The sequence below is a fragment of the Neolamprologus brichardi genome, chromosome 5 (genome assembly GCF_056152115.1).
Source record: "Neolamprologus brichardi isolate AB-2024 chromosome 5, ASM5615211v1, whole genome shotgun sequence".
NCBI classification, from domain to species: domain Eukaryota; kingdom Metazoa; phylum Chordata; class Actinopteri; order Cichliformes; family Cichlidae; genus Neolamprologus; species Neolamprologus brichardi.
The window spans coordinates 17,791,382-17,814,021 of NC_142108.1; the positions used below are offsets into that span (position 1 = coordinate 17,791,382).

Sequence of the window (22,640 nt, forward strand, 5' to 3'; positions counted from 1 at the left end):
AAAACCTGCAGGACAGTGGCCTTTGAGGCCTGGAGTTCCCCAGCCCTGATATACAGTACAGTGTCAGTGTAGGGGACTGAAATTCATTAAGACAACTTACGTATAGTTAAGTTTAGTTCTGTGAATCCACAAAGAGCTGTGAACCTCAGAGCAGCATCAAACAGCTCAGCTGATTACAACCTGTGCACAAAGATAATCTACTGAAGTTCACAACAGAAATTATTGTGAGTTTTCATTCTTTTGTTCAAGTTCAAGTTCAAGACTTTAACAAATTTTGAGAATCCTCCACATGCTGAATCTAACATAAACCCCTGACTATACTTACTATCCCGTTTAGGTGTGGAGGCAAAATGTACAATGTAGGCAGCAAAAAATAGAGTTTGATAAATTGTTATATTCTCACATCCTATAAGAGTTATTCACTAATTGTTCATCTAGCAAACTTAGCTCCACTTCGATCAAAGTTTCACTGATACTGGCTAGCAGCAGCTAACAGTAACAAAACAGAAAGTTCAGGATATCCTGAGCAAATTACCTCAGTATTGCTGCCACTGGACAAAAGTGCACCTCTCCACTGGTAGCTCTGATCTTCACTGACTCAGTGACTCCTAGTGGACTCCTTTCATAAGGTTTTACAGCCTCCTCCACAGTAAATAGATGTGGACACATACTGACAGTGGGTAGCCATTTTTCTATGATCACGCTATCATCACTATGAAAGGTGGCCAGAGTTGTTTTTCCTTCCTACAGCACTATGGCTATGATTATGCACTTTAATCTTTCAATATCTAGCAGTAAGATTTTATGCACTCTAACTTTCCAATGTTTTTCTCCATAAAGTTATCACAGTGGATCTTTTATGTTTCCTGATATTGGTCACTCCCCAGTTAGCCTCATATAACCTAGTCCATCCTTACTGATCCTCCACTGGTGGATAAATATACTGAATGACAACTGAGTGTTCTTTTCTCTGTGCTCACTTTGTGATAACTGAATGTGTAATGGACAAATGCATGAGGTAAATTGTCACTCTATATGTTATCATTTAGTTTGACTAACTTACTTTATTTGGGTGACTTTGCTAGTTTTCGGTAATCTTATTTTAATATATTTTGTCTACAGAGTTGCCTGTAGAGGCAGTGCTGTTTCTGTCTCTGTTATTAAATATACTGCTTGGTAGAAGTCTTGTTCTTAACTCAAGTTATAAGTTATTCAGGGATGCAACAGATGCATATGGTTGTTATAAAATGTTCCTATTATTTTTTTCCCTCAAATATGTACCTTCATTCTTCATGACCCTTATGAAAGCCACAGACTGAAACACACTGGTCAGATAATAAATCAAATATTCTTCCTGCCACAAGTGTTCCTTAAGCTTCACTCCCTTTATGCTCTTGTTCTGCTCCACACACCTTGGAAGTGGGTGAAGCTGTTTGTTCTGTTTCCAGTATTTAACAATCTATACATATAAGTTAAATATGTATACAATACATATTAAATATGGGGCCTGTGGATTTCCAAATAAGGAAAATCACTAAATTTGCAAAAGCAAATAACAAAAATCATATAGATGACATCCCAGTCCTGTATGTAAATGAGAAATCAAACAGCGTGTTGGCTTTACTTGTGAAAGGTTTTCAATTGAATTCAATTTTATTTATATATAACCTTTAAGGTGTAGGTTTGTATCTACACCTTTAAGGAGAGCATTCCCTTTCACTGGTGCTTTGCTGAGAAATCTTTCTCATGTTTGCACACAATGATACACTGTGTTTAGCGTGCCTTATTGCATCAGACATGCAACACAGATGTTTCTTTCTTAATTGACCTTTTACCTCATGCACACAGAATGACACGTTGTATATTCATCACCTGGACCTTTCTTACCTTTCTCAACATGTATCACCAGTGTTGTAATAAACCATGACACGGGTTGAAACAATTCACTGCCCCATTTACAGAAAACGCATCACTCCTCTCCATCTCCACACATCAATAGCAAAGCACCTATTTGACTGACAGTTGGACCATGAAAGGTCTGTAACAATACTCAATTTAGACCATGCTTCTATAGCCTCCTGGGTTTGAGAGATATACGTACATGTATAAAATTACCACCTATCTAGTTCAATATCATCCATCTTTCTTCCTGCAACTCAGAAGGTAGAGAAGATTGTTTTATAATAAAAAGGTGAATAGTTTGATGCGAGTCCTTGTCCTTTTGCAAAATGTTGGGCAAATCCATCTGTGTTTGACAGCTGGCAAAAGGTGCTTTAAAATTTAAAAAGGCTTAAAAAGCCTACGTGTGAATGTATGTGTGAATTTGAGTGCTCAGTTAAAGTAGAAAAGTCAATTTACCATTAGTGGAAAAATATTTAGCTAAAGTGAGATTTTTTACTCTTCACCTGTGCATTTTGGTCACCTGTGCTGCTCTTAAAGATGTTGCCTCACTGGAGCATAAATTGACTTTGCTGCAAAAAAAGGTGTGGAAAATACAAAACCTATTTTTTGCAGCAAACTCCCACATCGACTTCTATGTTACACCCTGGTGATGAGAAGAGAGAGAGAGAGGGAGAGAGACAGGGAGGGAAGCCAATATTTGTTTTACTTTGTCGCTGTGTTTCCACCCTCCCTTTTGTAGAAATGCACCCTGGATTCCTTTTGTGAATCACCCAGCAACAGACACATCACTTTGTCACCATCTTTTCAGTGCAAGCGGAAACCATTGCGCCCAGGCTCTTCTGGAGAGGCCAAGCAGAATCCTACCTGACTGTCTTACCAATGAAGAGCCAAAACCCATTCTGTGGGGTTGCTGTGTGTTACACATAACTGGTCCTGACAAAAGTCCCTCCCTCTGCAGCACCCAGAAAGAGCCGAGGCTTTTTAGGATTAAGACACATGGAAAACTGCAGTTTGCATTTGCTTTCCATAAGCTCTCGAGTGCAGAGCCAACAAACAATAGTGTTTGTTTTTTAAGTGTTAGCTTAGCGGGTATTTGAGTTCCTAAAAGCACTGAAATCATTACAATTCATGCAAGAAGCACAGAGTTTTTATAGACCTATTCTGCCAGTGGAAAAAAAACATGTGGCTGTATTTACGAAGATAAAAATATGTTTAGCATAATAATATATAGATTGCATTCTTTTTACTGTATCCACTTGAGTTTGCGTAAAGATAAAGCTCTGCCATCAGGTGTGATTTAATTTTAACCACACCCGCTGTACTGTATATAAATGCTGGTAGGTTAATCCACCATGATGGTCTGCAGAGGATGAATTTAGAGAATTATGATGAACTCTTGACTTTTCTTCTAACACCATCACGAGGTTTATATTTAAAGTTAGGACTAAAATGTGTTGATGTGGCCTTGGTATACTTGAATAATCAGGTCAGTATTCTAATCTGAGCATTACATTACTTTATAAGTGCTACACCAACATTAATATCACTGATAGCAGCCTTAAATTTTTACCGTGCTGACATACACGACTAAATCCCTGAGCACAGTAACATTAATGCTTGCTGAAAATTAACATCTTTGCATTTAATGTCAATGAGCTGTCATTTCTGTGGCTGTACTTCTCGTATTGTTATATTAATCTGCATGTAGTCATTCCAGATTAAGAAACTTCTATTCTTCAACAAGTTAAAAAATGTATGGCTTCAGGGGCATTTTTATAACAACTATAGAGGGATGTTACTGCTACGACAAGGACGCTGAGGAAAAAAGGGCTTCACCTAGCCAGGCATCAAAGCATCGCAGAAGTACTGAAATTGACCCGTGGCATATTTCTACATGGCTCTGTAAATATGCCTGAATTTAAAAATGCATCTGTCATCATTATCGCAGTCATCATCTGCATCGCCATTTTGTCTGTCCCGCATGAGAGATAATCGACTGTACAGTTTCAGAGCATTGCTTTTGTCCCCAGCGTCTCAGCAGCGAAACTGACAGGAGGCCAGCTGTCTGCCCGTGTGTCTGCCTGTACTCTGCTCTTTATTACCACCACCTCCTTCTGTAATTACAAGCTCCAGTGCACACAAGCACACCATCAGGTGGGGCCAGGGCCACAAGCACGGCACCAGCAGCTCTCATCATTGTGGCATTTTGAATTCTCCCCGCGTGTAAGAGCTGTAGGCCAACAGGAGGCACATCAGAGGTGCCACAGCCTGCAGGCCAATCAGCCAGCTGGGGTAAGAAATGCTACATTTTGTTTCATATCATTAGAAGGTTAGCTCACCCCTCATTGGTTCACCATCTGGGCATTCTTTCTTCCTTTCTCCCTCAGTGCTGTGGCTTCTCAGTACCGTATCAACACTGCACAGCCTTCAGCATGGCGTGCAGAGATAAAAAAGAACTGGAGATGGAGGCGAAAGATCTGGGTAGATGAACATGGAGGCGAGAGCAAATCAAGAAAAGTAGAGAAGTGTGGGAAAATAACATAAAAAGAAATTAGGCACATCGATATGACTGAAATAACAATATTAATATCAGAAAAAAGTACATATTATCCAGGACTTTAAGTATATTAAATTGCATATGATACCACGTGATAATAAAGTGAAGCTGCTTTGATGTCAAAATTTACATAGAACATCAAAATTGGGGCGACCGTGGTTCAGGGGGTTGGGAAGCGATCCCCAGCTCTGTCTGTCTTGGTTGTTGTGTCCTTGGGCACTTCACCTACTAGTGATGGCCAGAGGGGGCTGATGGCGCGATATGGCATCCTTGCTTCTGTCAGTCTGCCCAGGGCAGCTGTGGCTACAACTGTAGCTGCCTCCACCAGTGTGTGAATGAATAGTGGAAATGTAAAGTGCTTTGAGGGTCTCGAAAAGCGCTATATAAATGCAATCCATTATTATTATTAAAATTGCACGGTAGAGTGTCACCTAGCAGTAAAGACAATGCATCAGTGTGGAAATATGCGAGGAGAAGTCATCTCAATAACAGTTTCACATCATCACAAAGGGAGGTGTAGAGTCTCTCTCTCTCTTTTTTAATCTGACACCAGTTTGGTTCTTACTCATTTTAACAACTCAAACTTTAACTATTAAACCATGAGCAAGTCTAATCTCCCAGTGAGAGCCGCATATTTTATCTCAATGTGGGAGTTAAACTCTGCATTAAGACTGCTCGTTTGAGATGTTCCACAAGGGTATTTCATTTTGGAAGACAGCGGGCTAAGAAGATTATAAGCACATTTTTCAATTTATCTCACACACCCTGACTCCTTTTATTGGCTGGGACCCTCTTATCATGTTTTGCCAGCAGCTAAAGCAGCCATTGGCATCTTCCACTGTATCCTCTACTTTGGAGTAGTTGCATTTGATGCAGTATTAGACACTTATTTTTACCCCGAGTGTGGCCTTTTTGAACATTTTGTTTCTCATAGTTGTGCATGTGCGTTATTAATGCGTTTCGGGGTTCTAAATGGTAACTTGATGAAATCAAGTTAATTCAAGGGATGACTTTGGGAAAACAGAGGATTACATAAAAGTGTTAAGTCTGTGTTATTCATCATCTGGACCTTGAGTGAGTCACAAAGGGAGAGAGGGGGAAGGGGGTGGGAGAGAGAGAGAGAAAGAGAGAGAGAAGTTGCTGATGTTTAAAAAAACGGGAGAAAAAAAGCTGCAGGAGTAACGATATAAAACCTTGAGACAAGCGGATGCTCCTCTCTCAAACCCGCTGCCATCTCAGTGGTGGAAATGTTGGAGTTGGGGAGGGTCGACTTTGAGGTGACATTGACGCTATGTAGACGAAAGTGAGGATCCTGCGCTCCATGTTACGTCCCTGCTCGCTTCAGCTGAGACGGCGGCAGCTCCTTTTCTCCGTCTTCTCTCCCCTCCTCTCTTTCAGCACCACTCCTTTAAGGACAGCACCTCGCTCTCAAAGACGCATTTGCCCACTATCCTCTCCCCTTTCGGATCATATATTCGCTCGCTGTCGCCGAACGCAAAGTTTTCACCGCGGTTTGACTCAGTGCAAGTGAAAGGAAGTTACTTTTTTCCAAAATCGGGATATTCCCCCCGGAGAAAGAATCTGCAAAGTAGCGGACTGTATTGTAAGTATTCACTTGTACGGGGTGCAATTTACATAAATTCGAGAAAAGAAATGCATTTGTTACACGCGAGGACCATCAAGGAATTTGCCATGTGCAGATGTGCTGAATTTGCGTAAGGATATGCAGCTGCGCGTGAGGTCGACGAAGACTTTTTACTTTTTTTTTTTAGTTTTCATCAGGAGCCATTAGCATCTTCTTTGATCTTTCTGTTCTACAGCCACATTTCATGTATGTGAAATTTGAATCTGTGTTTTGTAGATTGTGTAATTTAAATACGCAGAAAATGCTCAAGCAGTTCTTGTCGCGATGTCTCTTAGATGCAAAATGTCACATTAACTTGGAATAGAAGTGGTGTATTTTTATTAGTAGACTGAAATATGAAAAAATAATACTCTGGCTTCCATCTGTAAATGCAACCCTGGTACCCCGCTTCTCTCAATTACGCACAAGGTAATAAGGGGGCACAGAGAGCGCACTCTCTACTCACCATTTTAGCGGTCGTTTATTTTGCATTTAAAAATGCTATTTAAAATACAAACAGATGACGTAGATCTTTTACGTTTATTTACCTTTTTTTTGCATTAACTAAAATAACTATTGCAAATTAGAACTCTATTCCATGGATATTTGATGTAGATCTATATTCAAATTGCAAATTCTGGTGAGTTATTACCCTCTCCAGGTGATTCATTATCGAGTCTGATTTCTAAATGTGTTTAATTGCTTTTCTCTTGTAAGGGAGCAGTGAGAAGTGGGCCATTGAATTTAGAGCATAATGAATCAAGGACAAGAGCAGGCTCTAAATTTCTGCTAACATGGATTCACTCCAGGCAATTAAAAGTGATTCATATTGCATGAGAAGCTTTTATTTGATCCCGTGGGATTCACAGAACACGGGACAGACTTTTTTGTCACCCCTTAAGAAATGTCATGACATATATACATGTATAAAGAGAGAGAGCTAAATAGATATAATTCAAAGAAATATTCTTTCTGTCATTTAACAGATTTTTTTTTAGGAATATTTAATTCCTCTTTAAATGTTTTTTTATTTCACCCAAGGAGTTAACATCCACAGTGATTATCGCAAAATTAATCCCTCATTATTAGGACATTCGTTTTAAGGCTCTATACATATATATTTTGAATAAGTATATTTGCATTCAAAGCAACTAACAATATCTAATTTAGGAATGTCACTTTTTCTGTGAAATTTATAACTATATTATTATTTTTGTTTTTTAGGGTCACTGGACTGTTCCTAAGGTCCTCGCCTCGCCTCTCCTCCAAATCACTCGCTGTACCCCAGTTTTCGTTTGTTTTTTTTTTTCCCTCTCGGCTGTTGTCTGGGAACTGGAAGTACGGGACGGATAAACTGCTGTCTATCTGGACCAGTGCTGAAAGCCCCTCTTCTCCACTGGTCAGGACTGTCCGACGCACACCTCGACCATGGCTACCAACGGGACCAAAGCCTCGGACGGACACGTCTTAACGGAGACGGTGAATGACGCGCCCACCACCACGCCAAACGACAAACCCAAAACCTTGGTGGTGAAAGTGCAGAAGACGAAAAAGGAGATACCCGAAAGAGAAACGTGGGGTGGGAAATTTGACTTTCTCCTCTCTTGTGTCGGATACGCAATCGGACTCGGAAATGTCTGGAGATTTCCTTACTTATGTGGAAAAAACGGTGGAGGTAATGAGGAATTCTTGGCAATTTTCAGTATATCCACACACCAGAAGGAGCGCAAAGATCTCGACATTAAAACCTGACAGTTGCCCAGGACTTCTTTATTTATAACAGATATAAACTGCATGTCCAGTATAACCGTGCGTAATTGCGCACAGACAAATAGCTGTGACGTGATCTCAGGCGCAGAAACAAAACACCCCTAATATGTTTTATTGGATTATATTGAAAATTATTAGCATATCCTTTGTCGTCATTTACACACCTTTACTTCTCACCTTTCATTCAGGGGCCTTCTTGATTCCCTACTTTATGACCCTCATATTTGCTGGTATGCCTCTGTTCTTTCTGGAGACGGCTCTTGGTCAGTACACTTCTATTGGAGGTCTTGGAGTGTGGAAGCTGGCTCCAATGTTCAAAGGTAAATTATATATATATATATATATATATATTTGTTAAGACTTGAAACTAAATTTTCTAAATAACTACTTTATTTAGGCATTCTAAGTGGACTTACATGTTCCTCATTTTGTTTTATTCAGCACAATTTACATCACACCTTTATTTTCCATTGTTTCAGGTGTTGGCCTGGCTGCTGCTGTTCTTTCCTTTTGGCTCAATATCTATTACATTGTTATCATTTCCTGGGCTATTTACTATTTGTACAACTCCTTCAGTGCTGTGAGTATTTGATATTTAAAGTCCTACATTTCTTAGCAAATGTAGTAACAGGGCACTAATTCTGAACCTTTAAGGGCCGAGATTTTCCAGACATAGCCCTGTCTGTATTGTTAGTACTATTACTCCTTTAATCATGAGGCAGGTGCTGTTTGCCAGTATCTCTTATATAAGGCCTCACAGCCCTTAACAGAGTATGACATTTATTACTTCCTTTCCCACATAATTAGTGCCTTACACAAGGTATTGATAAATGCATTTGGCGATGAAGCATTCACTGCTCTGAGAAAACCATGAAATCTCAGTGTCCCGAATGAGTATCGTGGTCTTGGCAGCTTGACAGCTAGAGAGAATAGGCAGTGGGAGAGTGCTCCAAATAAAAGAACCTGTGTGTGTGTTTGTGTTTGTGTGCGTTTTCCTTAAATTTCAGGATTTGCCGTGGCAGACTTGTGGAAATAGCTGGAACACAGATCGCTGCTACACCAACTACAGCATCCCAGACACCTCAAACCTCACCAGTGCCGTTGTAGAGTTCTGGGAGTAAGCTGGACATTTCAGTTAATGTTATTAATAGGTTTTAACTGCACAGTAAGGTTAGAGGTTCCCTTATGTGCATGATCATTACATCATGGGTCAGAGTTAGATATGGCCATTTGCATATGATGACTCAGTGGCCATATCCGTTAATAGCAATCTACCCAGAATATCAGCAGAGGAGGAAAATCTGTGCACAAATGGTAAATGGACTGAAAAGAATAATGGGTGAGAAAAATAACGTGTGCACAGAAGCACAACTTCCTTTTGCTTTCATACCTTTAAGCTTTAAGGATGAGAAAAAAGCCATCAAAAGACTCTTTGTGAATATCCAGATGCATGTAGGCATATTTGTGTATGCTTCCATGCATGCTACATATGTGACATCAAGGATGCCCTTGTATATTGTAGTAAGACCCCTTTACTTCCCTCCAGACGAAACATGCATCAGCTGACCGATGGCCTGGAGAAGCCTGGGGAGGTCAGGATCCCACTGGCTATCACACTCGCCATAGCATGGGTCCTTGTCTATTTCTGTATCTGGAAGGGAGTCAGCTGGACTGGAAAAGTAAGTAGAAGAAGAAGGTACAGACATCAGCAGAAACAATGAAAAAGCCAAATATAGAACTGGAACAACAGAACTTTAGAAAATTGTTGAAATAAAGGGAGTTACTCACTTATTTTAGAAATTTTGTGTAATTTCCTGTTAGTGTGGGAAAAGAGCTTCACTGGTACACTGTCACAAAAAAGTTAAAAAATCATACAAAAATGACTAAGATTGGACACATTGGCTATCCCTTTGGAATATTCTTTTATTATAAAGTATGTTGTGTTATATAAGTACCAACATTTTGCACAATGGCAAACAGCCCAACAGAGTTTGCATCATCTGTACACTGAGCTAAAGTATGAGATTTCTATTTGCTGTTGCTTGATCTTTATTTTGATGTCTGTTTTTTTCAGTATGGCAAAAAGAGTTTCAACAATTTCCTAACTTTCACAACAAGATCCTCTGCTGATTCATTTTTATGCAGTAGATGTTATCTTGGCTGGCATGATTAGTGTTGACTTTGACAGCACAGTCTGAAATTAGTTCAGATAAGGAGGGAAATAGTGCGCCGGGAGTGTGCTGAACCCAGTCTTTCTGGGGTCACTGTGCCTCTGGGAGATGGCTGACTAGGGCACTATGCTGCTCTGTGTGGATGGTGCCTCAGTAACACTGAGAAGTTGATGAGATTAACAACTTGTCGGTTTTAGAACTGCGCTCTTGCCTTGCATGACAAATATTCTTGGGAGATCTTAAAGATGGCTTAGAGAGATTATTTTGCAGTAATCACAATTTTGTGCCCCGTAGGTGGTGTACTTCTCTGCCACGTACCCTTACTTCATGTTGTTCATCCTGTTTTGCCGTGGTGTCTCTCTGCCCGGTGCCTTGGATGGAATCCTCTTCTATATCACACCAGACTTTAACAAGCTTAAGGAGTCTGAGGTGAGCTCGCTGCTCTTTCTGATCATGAATACATGTAGATATTCTGCAGCAACAACAAAAATTAAGGTTGCTGCAGAGTATAAGATGAGCCCCAAGAGGATGTGTTTCAGTTTTTGGGGTGATGTTTCAGGGTTTTTTTTTAACATTATGTAGGTCTCTGTACCTACATGAATGGATGGGAACTAATAAGTCAACAAGATTCCAGATACATTTTCAGTGATTGCAGAGCTTTAACGTGAATGTCTGTAAATGATGTTTATAACCATGATTGTTCATTGCAAGTACCATTATTAGCACAGTTCACAAATACTTTCTTTTACAGTATTGATTATGAGATAATGTGTTTATTTCTGTAAAGACTGAGAAGCTGAGGTCAGATCACGATGCAGTGATTTGACAGTTGATCAAATAGCATCAGGCACGACAAAACAATGCTTAGATGTTACAGTGCAGAACAAACAGTTTCCCTCTTTCTAGCATTTATGCACATGCTTTCATCAGAGAAAAGAGTCCTGATAATCAGTAAATGAATATAATCCTGGCCGGTTTTTCAAACAAAAATCTTCTTTTAGCAGCAATTTTTGCACAAGCACACTTACTTGAACCTCTTTTCTGTCTGTGTGTCAGGTGTGGCTCGACGCTGCCACTCAGATCTTCTTTTCCTACGGGCTAGGATTAGGCTCTCTGATTGCTCTCGGCAGCTATAATCCCTTCACCAACAACGTATACAGGTAGGTGAATAAAATACTGTTTCTGTTTATTTACAGCTTGAATTAAATGCCTGTTAAAAAATTACCATCTAACACCACTCACTCATATAATTTATTCATTTATTTATTTATTTATTTATTTTTTATACAGAGACCGTGCAGATGTCTCTTCCTGGGATTATTTTTGGTTTCCGTGACAGCATAGTGTCTGCAGTGTGTTCTATTTTGGGACTATTTGAGCCCCCTGTTATATCAGTTGTTTCATTATTTTGGCTCCACATAGTGTTTTAGATTCAGGTACACACATTTGGTGACTGTCACAGGCTGTCACCTTATAAAATAAACACTGGTCATCTGCCCATTTGTCTCTCTAGTCGTAAAACTGCTAGAACTCACTGCCGTTTTATAAAATCAGGACATTATCAATGTATTCAGCTGTTGTGCCACTGCCAGATGCAAAATGGCTTTCCACCTTTCCCTTTCCACCCCACCCCCCACCACCCCACTCCCACAAGCCTCGCCACAATGTGTGACGGGTTGATAAGGAATTGATATAGGCGTGACAATGGCTGCAGCGTGCTTTGTCTCTCCCCTACAGAGATTCTGTCATTGTCTGCTGCATCAACTCCTTTACCAGTATGTTCGCCGGCTTTGTCATCTTCTCCATCGTGGGATTTATGGCCAATGTGACAAAGAGACCCATCGCTGATGTGGCAGCCTCAGGTAATTGCAATCAATGTTGAAACTCAATAGTAATAACAGACACAGGCAAGAGATAATATGACTACAAATACGGTGCAAAAAGTCAGCCATTGCAGCTGCTATAATTTTGAAGGGACAAATGATTTTTTTTACGCTGTTGGTCCAGATTGCTGGGATTATTAGAAGGGAAATACTTTGCAAAAACTCTCTGTACTCTCAGTCCTTTACAAATACTCAGCTTTGACATTCAGTGTACTTTTTTCTCTCAATGACACTTCGAGATCAACTCCTTTTTTTGTTTCTTCTTTTATCAAGTGTTACACTTTCAGTATGAGCCCAGTTTAAATTTATTGTTTTGACTTCTTTAGTCAAAACCAGATACTATAAGCTGCTCCCTTATTCACAAGGAGTCACCACAGTGGGTAGCTCCCCATGTTTGATTTGGAAGATCTTTACATCTGATGCCCTGCCTGATGCGACTCATATAGAGTAATCTCCTAGGACAGGAATCAGGAGCCTATCACTTGTTAGGCAATTGTGAAAGCCATTACACTATGGAGCCATTACGTCATAGCCAAATACCACATGTTTTATTTGTGTCCCACTGTCAAATGCAAATCACATTATCTCTGATATTTATCTTTTATCAGGACCTGGCTTGGCTTTTTTGGCATATCCAGAGGCTGTCACCCAGCTCCCCATTTCCCCTCTCTGGGCAGTGTTGTTTTTCTCCATGCTCTTGATGCTGGGAATTGACAGTCAGGTAAAGATATTTCAAGAAAAATTGTTTCCTTTTACCAATATGAAATGCTTTCTAAAATACTTTTCTAACCTTCAAATAAAAATGATCTAAGTTTTCAGTTTGATACTGCACTAATGTGCCAAAAAACTTACCATTGCTCTTTTGCTCAGATACTAAACCTTAGCAATGTTTTTATTGTGACAGAAATGTATTGTGTAACACAGTTTCAACCTGATTCTGCAATCTCTCCAGTTCTGCACTGTGGAAGGCTTCATCACTGCCCTGGTTGATGAATTCCCCCATGTCCTTCGAAAGCGTAGAGAGATCTTCATTGCAGTCGTCTGCCTTATTTCTTACATCATTGGCCTGTCCAACATCACACAGGTGAATATGAATGTGCACTAACTCTGAATGTTCAGGCATGTCAAACATAAGGGTTGTGGGCCAGAATCGGTCCTACAAAGCGCCCCCCATGGCCATTCATGCAGCACCACTGTAATTAAGTAACAAATTATTAAATAACAGATGTTTTTTTTACTACTTACCCTGAAAATGTCTGTATTTTACAGTAAGTCCAAAGTAAAAAAAAACAAAACAAAAAAAAAAAACAGGTCATTTAATAGGACATTTTCTGTGAATTTACCTTCTGTTTTACAACAACCAGACATTAACCTGATCAATGCCTGGATTTGTTGGGTTCATCTTTACACTTTGTAAAACAGTCATAGGGTCTAATTTTTGAGATTAACATGCCAAACTGATTCACAATATTTAGTATTTACTCGAGTACAAAAAGAGATCCCCCAACATCTACTAGCAAGATTCCCATGTGGTGTGATCTGGTCATTAAGGGCTCTGATTTGCATATCATATCAACATATCCTTGAGAAATGATAAAATGGCTTTAGTCTAGTACACGTTCTCTCCAATTTCGAAATTTTAATTGAAACTGCTGTGCATATTCAAGGAGGAGGAACCCCAGCGCTTTGTTAATCACATCATAAGGTCACAAACAATTTATTAAAGTAACCTGACTGTCCGAGGAGGCGATTATCCCAAAGTTTTCTCGACACATTCATTCTCCTTAGTGAATGAGCCTTTGTAGACACTTCATAAGCTTCTAACATGTCACCTTTACACTCGGACTGTCTACTGATTTCATTTTCGGGGCACATTCATCCTCCCCCAAAGGAAAACAGCCCTTTGTTTCTCCTGACCCCACATTCGCTGCTATTTTTGTACTCTCAGGACAGCCATACTCTGCAAACGGGATTCAAAAGCTTCAGTTGTTCCAAAATCGCTAGTATATTTTATTATTTCCTCAATAATTTTCAGTCTTAGCATTTCAGTATTAGTCACAGCTCATTTATGAGTGAATGACCTCTGTGTATAAGACAAATTTTCCTGGGGCTTATGCACAGTGCGCTATTTTAATCCCATTTTAATCTACAAGAGCTGTTTTAACCCAATTATGACTGTAATTAAAATAGGTGTTTTAGTCTGTTGAAGAGAAATGTCATTGTACTTAATCATTTGTCTTTTCTACTATGCTGGATTTCAGATTTGTGTAATTAAATGACATTTGAGGGCTTAACACAGTTCTATAAACTATTGTTTACACATAAATATTTAGCTATCAAAGTTTATTTTAATATATTGGAATTCCAAACTCTGCTTCTTCTATTGACACACACTGAGTCATTTCCCTCAGGTAACATTATGCTAAAAACACTTCAAAGATTTGCAGCAGTTTGAAATGCAAGACAAAGAAAATGATAAGCAAGAAAAAAAACCCCAAATTGTCAGTAATATGCAATAAAAGCTTCTTTATCTCTTGAGCTATGAAAATTCAAGAGCCTGCGCTGTTCCTCTATTCCAGTCACATTGGATTTCCATCATGCTACATGCACAGCACGTTATTTTATGGCAGTTATTCTAATCGCTGTTCCAGGCAGTATGAAGTATATCAAGCTTCAAAATGTAGAAGTGGACAAACTAAGAAGTCCTCTTGAGCTGGTCCCTAGAATGACTTGATAGCTGCAAGGCACTAAAGGCTGGCACTGTTAGTAGAAATTTGAGCCATATTGGTACTGTGTGCACCGCACAGTAGGAGAAACACAGCTTTTCACAAAGAATCCATTTAGAGTTCTGAGTTCATCAGTTGGATGTTTAACCATTTATTCTCACTCTTGATGTTACTTCACTGCACTAGTTTAATACTGTCCCGCACATGCCTGTAAGTGCTTTTTCCATTACTTCTCCTTTCTCATCATGTTCTTTGCCTCTGTTTTCAGGGTGGACTGTACGTGTTTAAACTGTTTGATTACTATTCAGCTAGTGGGATGTCCCTACTCTTCTTGGTCTTCTTCGAATGTATCTCAATCTCATGGTTCTATGGTGAGCCAAACAAAAAGGGTTTTTTTTCTCCATCTTAGAACAGTAAGTGTTTGCTGTCTTTTAGCTGCCAATTTGGTGTCGCTAAAATGCCAAGCTTTGACATCTAAGACTCAGATGGGAAACGTATGAATCCACAGTGACATAATGATAAAAAACAGCACTGATAATGTTTTTGGTTTTTTTTGTTCCAGGTGTGAACAAATTCTATGACAACATTGAAGAAATGATTGGCTACAGACCATGTCTCTGGTGGAAGGCCTGCTGGGTTGTCTTTACTCCACTCGTTGTGGCTGTAAGTGGCAAGCAAAAACATAACACAAAAGAAAAATAGTACTCCACTGTGGTCAGCATTTTATTTGAAGGCACTCTGCATATTGCAAATGACTTGAACCATACATTTAAGAAAAAGTGTGCCATTGTTTGATGATTGCTTCTCTCTCTGGCTGGAGTCTATTTCTTTTCACTGACACTTGATTTAATGCTTGTGTAAACTTGCATTTAAGCACCATCATCCAATAGTGTGTCCAAACCACATCTGTATAAGACAATATAGAAAATAGTACAACAATTTGCAAAACTCTTATCTTAGCTTAAACATTATGCAGTTTGGTAGAATATTTGTAAGCATAATTAGATCTATTCTCTTGTTCCTCTTGCGTACAGGGAGTCTTCTTGTTTAGTGCAATACAGATGGTTCCTCTTACTATGGGCGACTATGTGTTCCCTGCCTGGGGTCAGGGGGTCGGCTGGTGCATGGCCCTCTCCTCCATGATTCTCATCCCTGGCTACATGGGCTACATGTTCCTCACACTCAAAGGCACATACAAAGAGGTAAGACAAATATATTAATGCTTGACCTTTTTAGTTGTATTTCACAAATTGTTATAATTGCCTGCTTTACACTACAAAAATTAATATCATTTTCTTGTTAAGAAAGCAAGTGGGATGTTATTATTTTTAAAGCTATGGTATAAATACCAAGAGTGTATGGCTGACAAGTAGCTAAAGATATACCAGCGTATAATGCATCACTATACCCACCTCTGAGCTTTTCACACATCTAGTAGCTTTACCCTGGACTCTGCAGCTGAATAAGCCACACTGAGTGTTTCAAGTGGATTACTTCTTATGCATGACTTTTTTGCACAAGCCAAACTGATATTAGCTCATACAGGATGTAAGGCGATCCTATATGCAGATAAAGAAAAATACAAGCCCAAAGGATTTAGTGAAAGATCCATTTAAACCATGTACAGAAGTTTAGATAAATATTTAGGTCACCACAAATGCAGTCTGCTTTACCAGAATACACTAACCCATGAGCTTTATTACCTTTACTTTTTATTATTTTCATAATGGGCAGCTTTGAAAGTACTATGAAAGGATTATAATTAAGGGCCAAACAGAGAACCTGTGCAGGCACCAGCAGTCTTCTATTCTCCTTCTTCTTCTTTCTCCACTGGCAGTTCCCTGATTCTTTTTACCGAGTTTAATGGCTTTGCCACGAGTGCTCAAGGGCCACCAGTGGTTCAGATTTGGCAGTATGTTTAGGCACATAACTTTTAAAAAACACAAATGAGGCAAATTAGCTACTCGTGGATTCCAAAGAATCTTAATATCACCATAACTTTGGGACATCTCATGAGTACATATTCTAACATAAAGATGTTTATTCTCAGTGCATTCTTGTTCTCCTTTCCTAAGTCCTTATGAATTCTCCCACCCACCTTGACCTTGATAAAAATGTCCTTGAGTTCAAGGAAATGTGATTAGGTAAAAGAGATAGGATATACTTTTGAAACACAGCCAGCAATGCAGAAAATACCAACACATTCTTAAATTGTCAGTATATTACGCCTCGGGAGTGAGAACGGGCTGCATCTAACCAGTAGACGGTCATACAATAATAGTGAAAACAGAAAAACATCATCAGAGTCAACCAATAGGCACAGAAGGCTTCTATTTCAGCCTTTGCTTGCTCTGTTGTCGTCCATTCATCAGGTCTGGCTGCACAAACTAGGCTCAAGGACTCAAATGGAGTTCACACAATACAAAGCATCAGACAAGTGGGTTGATTGTCACAGAACTGCTGCTGAGTTTTCCTTATGCCCAAGAAGGTCTCCTAGTGCCTCTTTTCAGTGAATAAAAGAACAAGACATTCAGACTAAATTGGCATCTGCTGGGAATTTGCATGTGTGACCATTAATATTGCTAAAAGCTATGTCAACGCCTATAAGAAGGTACAAACTTGCAGTTTCTAGTGTAAAGCTATATAACTGATCAGTTCTATAGCTTTAGTAGTGTTTTGTTTTTGTATGATGTTGGACGAGAGAGATATAGGCCATAAACAAGAATCTCTGGAAGGCCCCAAAGCCAGGATATGTCTCCTTGTCGTGTCAACCTAATTGATGCAACCATCATGAGTGATTTCATTGAAAGGTTTAAAATAAATACAGGCTACAGTTTTTTCTGATGTCTACAAATATTGTCAGAGGTGATCTTCAAAACAACCCTCTCTATAGTTATCACATGGATTTTGACTTTTCTATCCATTTGCCCCTTACAGGCAATTGATATAAAAAAGGAAATTATACTGTAGCACAGCATCTCTTTCATAAATTAACATCAGTCTTGGTGTACACACTATGCACTTTTTTTCTGAGTCCCTAGAAGCCATGCAAATGGTAAAAAGAGGTTTTATTTTCAATCAGTGCTAACAGCTACACCTTCAACATAATCAGATCAAACTGACATTGTGACTGTACCCTGCTGAACTTCTTGGCCCCCTCGTTGCCGCTTGCAGCTATGTTTTGTAATTAATTTTGTAATTTAGAAGCCAAAAGATGCTCCACACTGAAAGGGAAAAGGATGAGCATAGCGAGTGTGACTTTGCTCCATGCAGTAAAACTGTACAGCACCACTGTAATTAAATGGTTTTATAATAAGTAAAACACACTAGCATCCTGGGCAAAGTAGTAAATTGTCATGAAGCGTAGAGCAGTGATAAAAGGATTAGTGAAATAGATTTTTAATTAGTTCTGTTAAATAATTTCTGATAGCTGTGTGCTGTAACAGTGACAATGACTTACAACAGCCATGAAGTCCTTGGTAAATGATGTTTATATGCAGGGCAGTGCCACGCTGCATTTTTATTGACCTGATGTTACTAATCACTGTAAGAGAATTCCTTTTCTGGTATACCATTTACATTAACAACTTCTTGATTTGCAGTCATCCACAGTGAGCCGAATAAGCAGGCTTACAGATAGTCTCTTAGTCTCCTCTGACAGATATAGCTTTATAGTCACCACTGACAGAATAAATGGGCGATAATTGCAGACAGTGGAACAGAGGCTATCAGAGGCGATGTGCAGGCGTCAGATCCTGCAGTAACAGCTGATGGCTGATTGTCTAATTGTAGCAATCAGCAAGTTGATTAGTGCTCTGCACCCAGGCGAACACTTAGTTTCACAAACACTCCATAAAAATGTTGACTGCAAAGCCCTGTTCTGACGCTGCATAGCTGAGAGCATTTTTTAAAAATTTAGTAAGTTTAGTAAGTTTGGCCCATGCAAGTTTGTTGGTGACATTAGTAGGTTTCACTCTCTAAAGGTATATTAATTCATATAACTTTATCTCAGGTTGGAAAGTGCAGACATCTCCCCTCATAGCATCCAGCAGAAGAATGTTTACATTCAAAGCCCAAGGTCATTTATCCCTTAAGCTCACAGCTGCATAGCTCGTGTGGTTTGTTACAGCCTTTGGATTTGAACACAGACTTCTCAGCTCACGATATTAACTGTGGTACCGATCTTCTTCTCAGCGTCTGCGGATGATGATCAAGCCTTTGGTACTGGTGAAGGCTCAGGAAAATGGTCCAGACCAGCAGACAGAAAACCAGAATCAGAACCCTGCTACTGAGGAAGCCTACATCTAAAAAGGTCTGATCTCTGTCTCAACAGCCAGACTGGCACTCCACAATAGAAGAAACGTAATCAAGGTTGGGAACAACCACTAGACTTTTATGTCTGCTTTTATTCACCTACCTCCTGGGGACACGTGAAACCAACCTGATTACACAGTTATTTTTAGGGGGTTTTCTGTATGTTTATTTGTAAAATACAAAGTTATAAAACTTATGATGACAAGCAAATTATCCAGCAAAGTTATTGTGATATTATGAATTTCATTATGCAAAAAAGTTAGCCTTTTTAGAAAAGGAAATGTGACTTAGTAAAATACTGTATATTGAATATATATAATTTAAATTTGGAGGCCCATGTTGATTCAGTAGTAATGTGCTTTGAGTAATCTACTAAACTCCAACTATTGTACAAAAGGGTTTATCGGTAAAATGCATTTTGCATGTCCATGAAATAAATACATCAAAATAAATGCCGTGTAGTAGATGAAAACACAATTTGAAAGTTAGCAAAGTGGAAATGGAATATTGAGCAATTCAAGGCAAAGACAATGTGGGAACGTGCAACAGGTAAGGCCAAATTTGCTTTTATTTTTAAAACAAATTTAACTAGACTATCAATCCCCTGCAAATCCTGCACTTCACCTGAAATGTTTACTACCCGTGTCTGGGGATACAACTGAAAAGCACAAGTACAGTATGGAATTTCTAAGTGTCCAATTTATTTTTGGCATGAGTGAAAACTGTGACCACAGCAAAAATAACATATATAATACATAGCAAGAGACTGTTATAATTGTTTCTTTGTTTTCTAAAGAACAATAACTTTGTATGTTGTCCAAATCTTTTTTGTAGAACAAGTTTTAGGTTATTTTCTATGTGTGTGAGTGAGAAGGACCAAATTAATGCTCTGAGACTGCTGACCCACTGAGCATTTATGGATTAAATAAAGAGTCTAATTAAAGTAATTATTTGAGAATCCCCTTTTGACTCGGTATAGAGCAGCAGGGTAGTGAAAAGAGCAGTCGCCCACAAGCACAGTTTGAATCTGTAAACTAGTACCTCTAAAAATAAAGGCGTAGCCATTACAAAACTCCTACATGTGCACTGCATGTAAAGTATTTCTTCTGGAGAGTAAACATTTGGAAAATGGTGACTTTTCTTCAACTGACACCAATTAAGTAGAAGGAAAAGTGTTACGCTGAAATAAAACAATACTAATTCAGAGTTTAAACTGTGAGAGCTAATAGGCTGCAGTGTAGCGTGCGAGATGATTTCTATGATTACTACCATTATTCTGTCTGGAATCGTTTACTTGTGTATCTATTTAGTAACCCACTTCTCAGGAACAAAGGTGGAAGTGACCAAATTCTCTCAGATACTACCACGATACACTGAAACAATGAATGCTGTATTAAACGACAACAAGTGTGAAAATGGTCATTTTTTCCCATAAATTCAACATGCTACCTGAAGCAGCAACAAAACATAAAGTCGCAAACCAGAATGAAGACTTCACATATACATATACATATATATATATATATACATATACATATATATATATATATATATCTACTTGGGTACATTCAAAAGCTGATCCAAATTCCTGCCTCTCTTCTGTGTGCTATCTGCTCTGCTAGCATATTTTCTTTCACTGTGTATAAGCTGTTATGGCTTCACAGATTTTGGTAGAAGCCATAAGTTGTTCCTATTCTGTCTTATATTTCCAATACAAGAAATGGGCAGATAAACTTTGGCACAGACACAGAACAAAACTGGCTGAAGTACTGTTAACAGGACATAGCCAGATGCTTTATAGGCCAACACCACCGAAAACTACTCCTTTTCATAGGGTGAATAAAAACCTATTATAACATATCAAGTTGCTCGGCAATATAATAGCATATGAGTAGATCCTGACTTTGTGACAGACCGCAGATATCGCTGTATTACTACGAAGAAGGATCAAGAGAATTTGCTTCTGTGGCAGCTATGCGACAGGAATCAGGTTGAACCAGTCCCATCTTTTCTTTTATTTATGTTTTTTTTTCAAAGATGTGTTTAAATGTGCAATGACTAAAGGGTTCCGTGAATTTTGTATAAAGTTACCATATTGCAGTTTTCTCTCTTGAATGATGTTGTAAACTGGACTGTGTAATACATGTATCTGTGAATGTCCGTACAACCTGGATTTTTTTTCCTTTCGTCTAAATGTTGAACAGAAAAAAATGATATAATTTGCTGTTTTCTGCAATAATACTGTCTCAGAAACTAAAGCACATATCTCTCAACTGTAAAAAAAAAAAAAAAAAAAAAGAACTATGAAGATAACAGCAGAATAGATTAATAATAAAGAAGATGATGATAATAATAATAACAATAATGTAATAGAAATGTCTAGTCAGAGAATATTGTTTTGTATATTTCTAGCTGTTTCATGGGCCTAATGTAAAATATTATATGTAAAAAAATATAATAAATGTCTAGATGGTGTTATATGAAAAAGCATGATTGCAATATATGTTATCTGCAAAATAAATAAAGTTCTATAGATTATAATCCCTGTGTTATGTGTTCATTCCATTTAAAGGGTAGGTGAATAAAAGTCCACTCCATTTTAAATGCTTTCATTTTCTAAAATTATTTATTTATTGTGGAACTATGCAGGTGGTTAATTGTGGAACAAATTGTTTTATGAAAAACATTTTACCCTTAGAAAAAACTTAAAATATGTGATAAAATTCAAATTATTTTCTGTTTCTATAAAGAAAGATGTTATTGCACATTACTGACCTGTTCAGTACTATGGTAGTTTTTTGTACGAGTTGGTGAATATGCAATCAGCTCTGTCACTACAAGAGATGTTTGCTGTAAACATAACTGATAGTTTCTGACAAAATGGTTCATGCCGCAGTAACATTCTTGTGACACCTGCACTGAAAGCTGGGCCAGCACAGATACTACAGCTATTGTGGCTAAAAGCCAATTCCTCCAAGCCACAATGCACAATACATCTCTCTGCTGTTATCCAGTGGTTAACCTACATTCATTTCAGTCCAAATAATCATCAAATAACCAAAATATGCACATAGAGAAGCAAGCGTGGGAAGTGGACACATCGTAATTTAACGGAATTTATGACTAGGGAAGTTAATAAGATTGGAACAAAATATGTGACAAAGGGATATTTAAATAATAAATGTAACCTTCAAAAATGTGGGTTTTTTAAAATCACATTTCCTTTTTTATTCTGAAACTGTCAAAGCGTATTGTCAAGAATTAGATGTAATGAAACAGATGTAAATGTCAGTAGTTTAGAGTCACTATTTAGCATCAAGGCTATGGACTTGACACTCTATAAAAGAGCACACCAAGCTCAATATGGCAAAGTCTGGGAGTAGCACTTCTGCAGGAAGCCAGTGTGCTTTTAACTGCTTGTCTGATAATGAGATTTAATCTCCCTTTCCAGCCAAATAATTGCAGAATGCTCCAACACAGAAAATCCCATCATGGCCCAATTTTTGCAGCAATTGAGCAAGTGAGGATAGGTAAGTAAGTAAAGCATTGTTTCAGTTTCTAGCTGAAAATCCAGTTCATGTCTTGTGAAACTACACAAAATTCAAATTAAAAAAATTATTGGAGCCTGACTCTCCTTAACCAAAAAAGACATGATATGGAAGTTACTCTGTTCTGTACAGCCACTGTTTGCCC

General features: G+C 38.5%; 1 protein-coding gene across 1 annotated transcript; it reads left to right on the forward strand.

The window, feature by feature from the left end:
* The first annotated feature begins 5,611 nt into the window (after positions 1–5,611).
* Positions 5,612–21,488, forward strand: slc6a1b (solute carrier family 6 member 1b). The gene is made up of 15 exons (XM_006783265.3): positions 5,612–6,062; positions 7,308–7,758; positions 8,042–8,173; positions 8,333–8,433; positions 8,861–8,970; positions 9,400–9,532; positions 10,319–10,453; positions 11,081–11,184; positions 11,762–11,886; positions 12,516–12,628; positions 12,860–12,991; positions 14,902–15,004; positions 15,196–15,296; positions 15,668–15,835; positions 18,828–21,488. Exons 2-15 carry the CDS (start codon positions 7,512–7,514, stop codon positions 18,939–18,941), a joined length of 1,818 nt encoding a protein of 605 aa, XP_006783328.1. The 5' UTR covers positions 5,612–6,062; positions 7,308–7,511; the 3' UTR covers positions 18,942–21,488.
* Positions 21,489–22,640: the final 1,152 nt, after the last annotated feature.

Coding starts and splice junctions, on each gene's coding strand:
- slc6a1b (XM_006783265.3), top strand. CDS start 7,512: ATGGCTACCAACGGGACCAAAGCCTCGGACGGACACGTCTTAACGGAG. Junction 8,971..9,399: donor GCCGTTGTAGAGTTCTGGGA/GTAAGCTGGACA, acceptor ACTTCCCTCCAG/ACGAAACATGCATCAGCTGA. Junction 15,297..15,667: donor TTACTCCACTCGTTGTGGCT/GTAAGTGGCAAG, acceptor TCTTGCGTACAG/GGAGTCTTCTTGTTTAGTGC.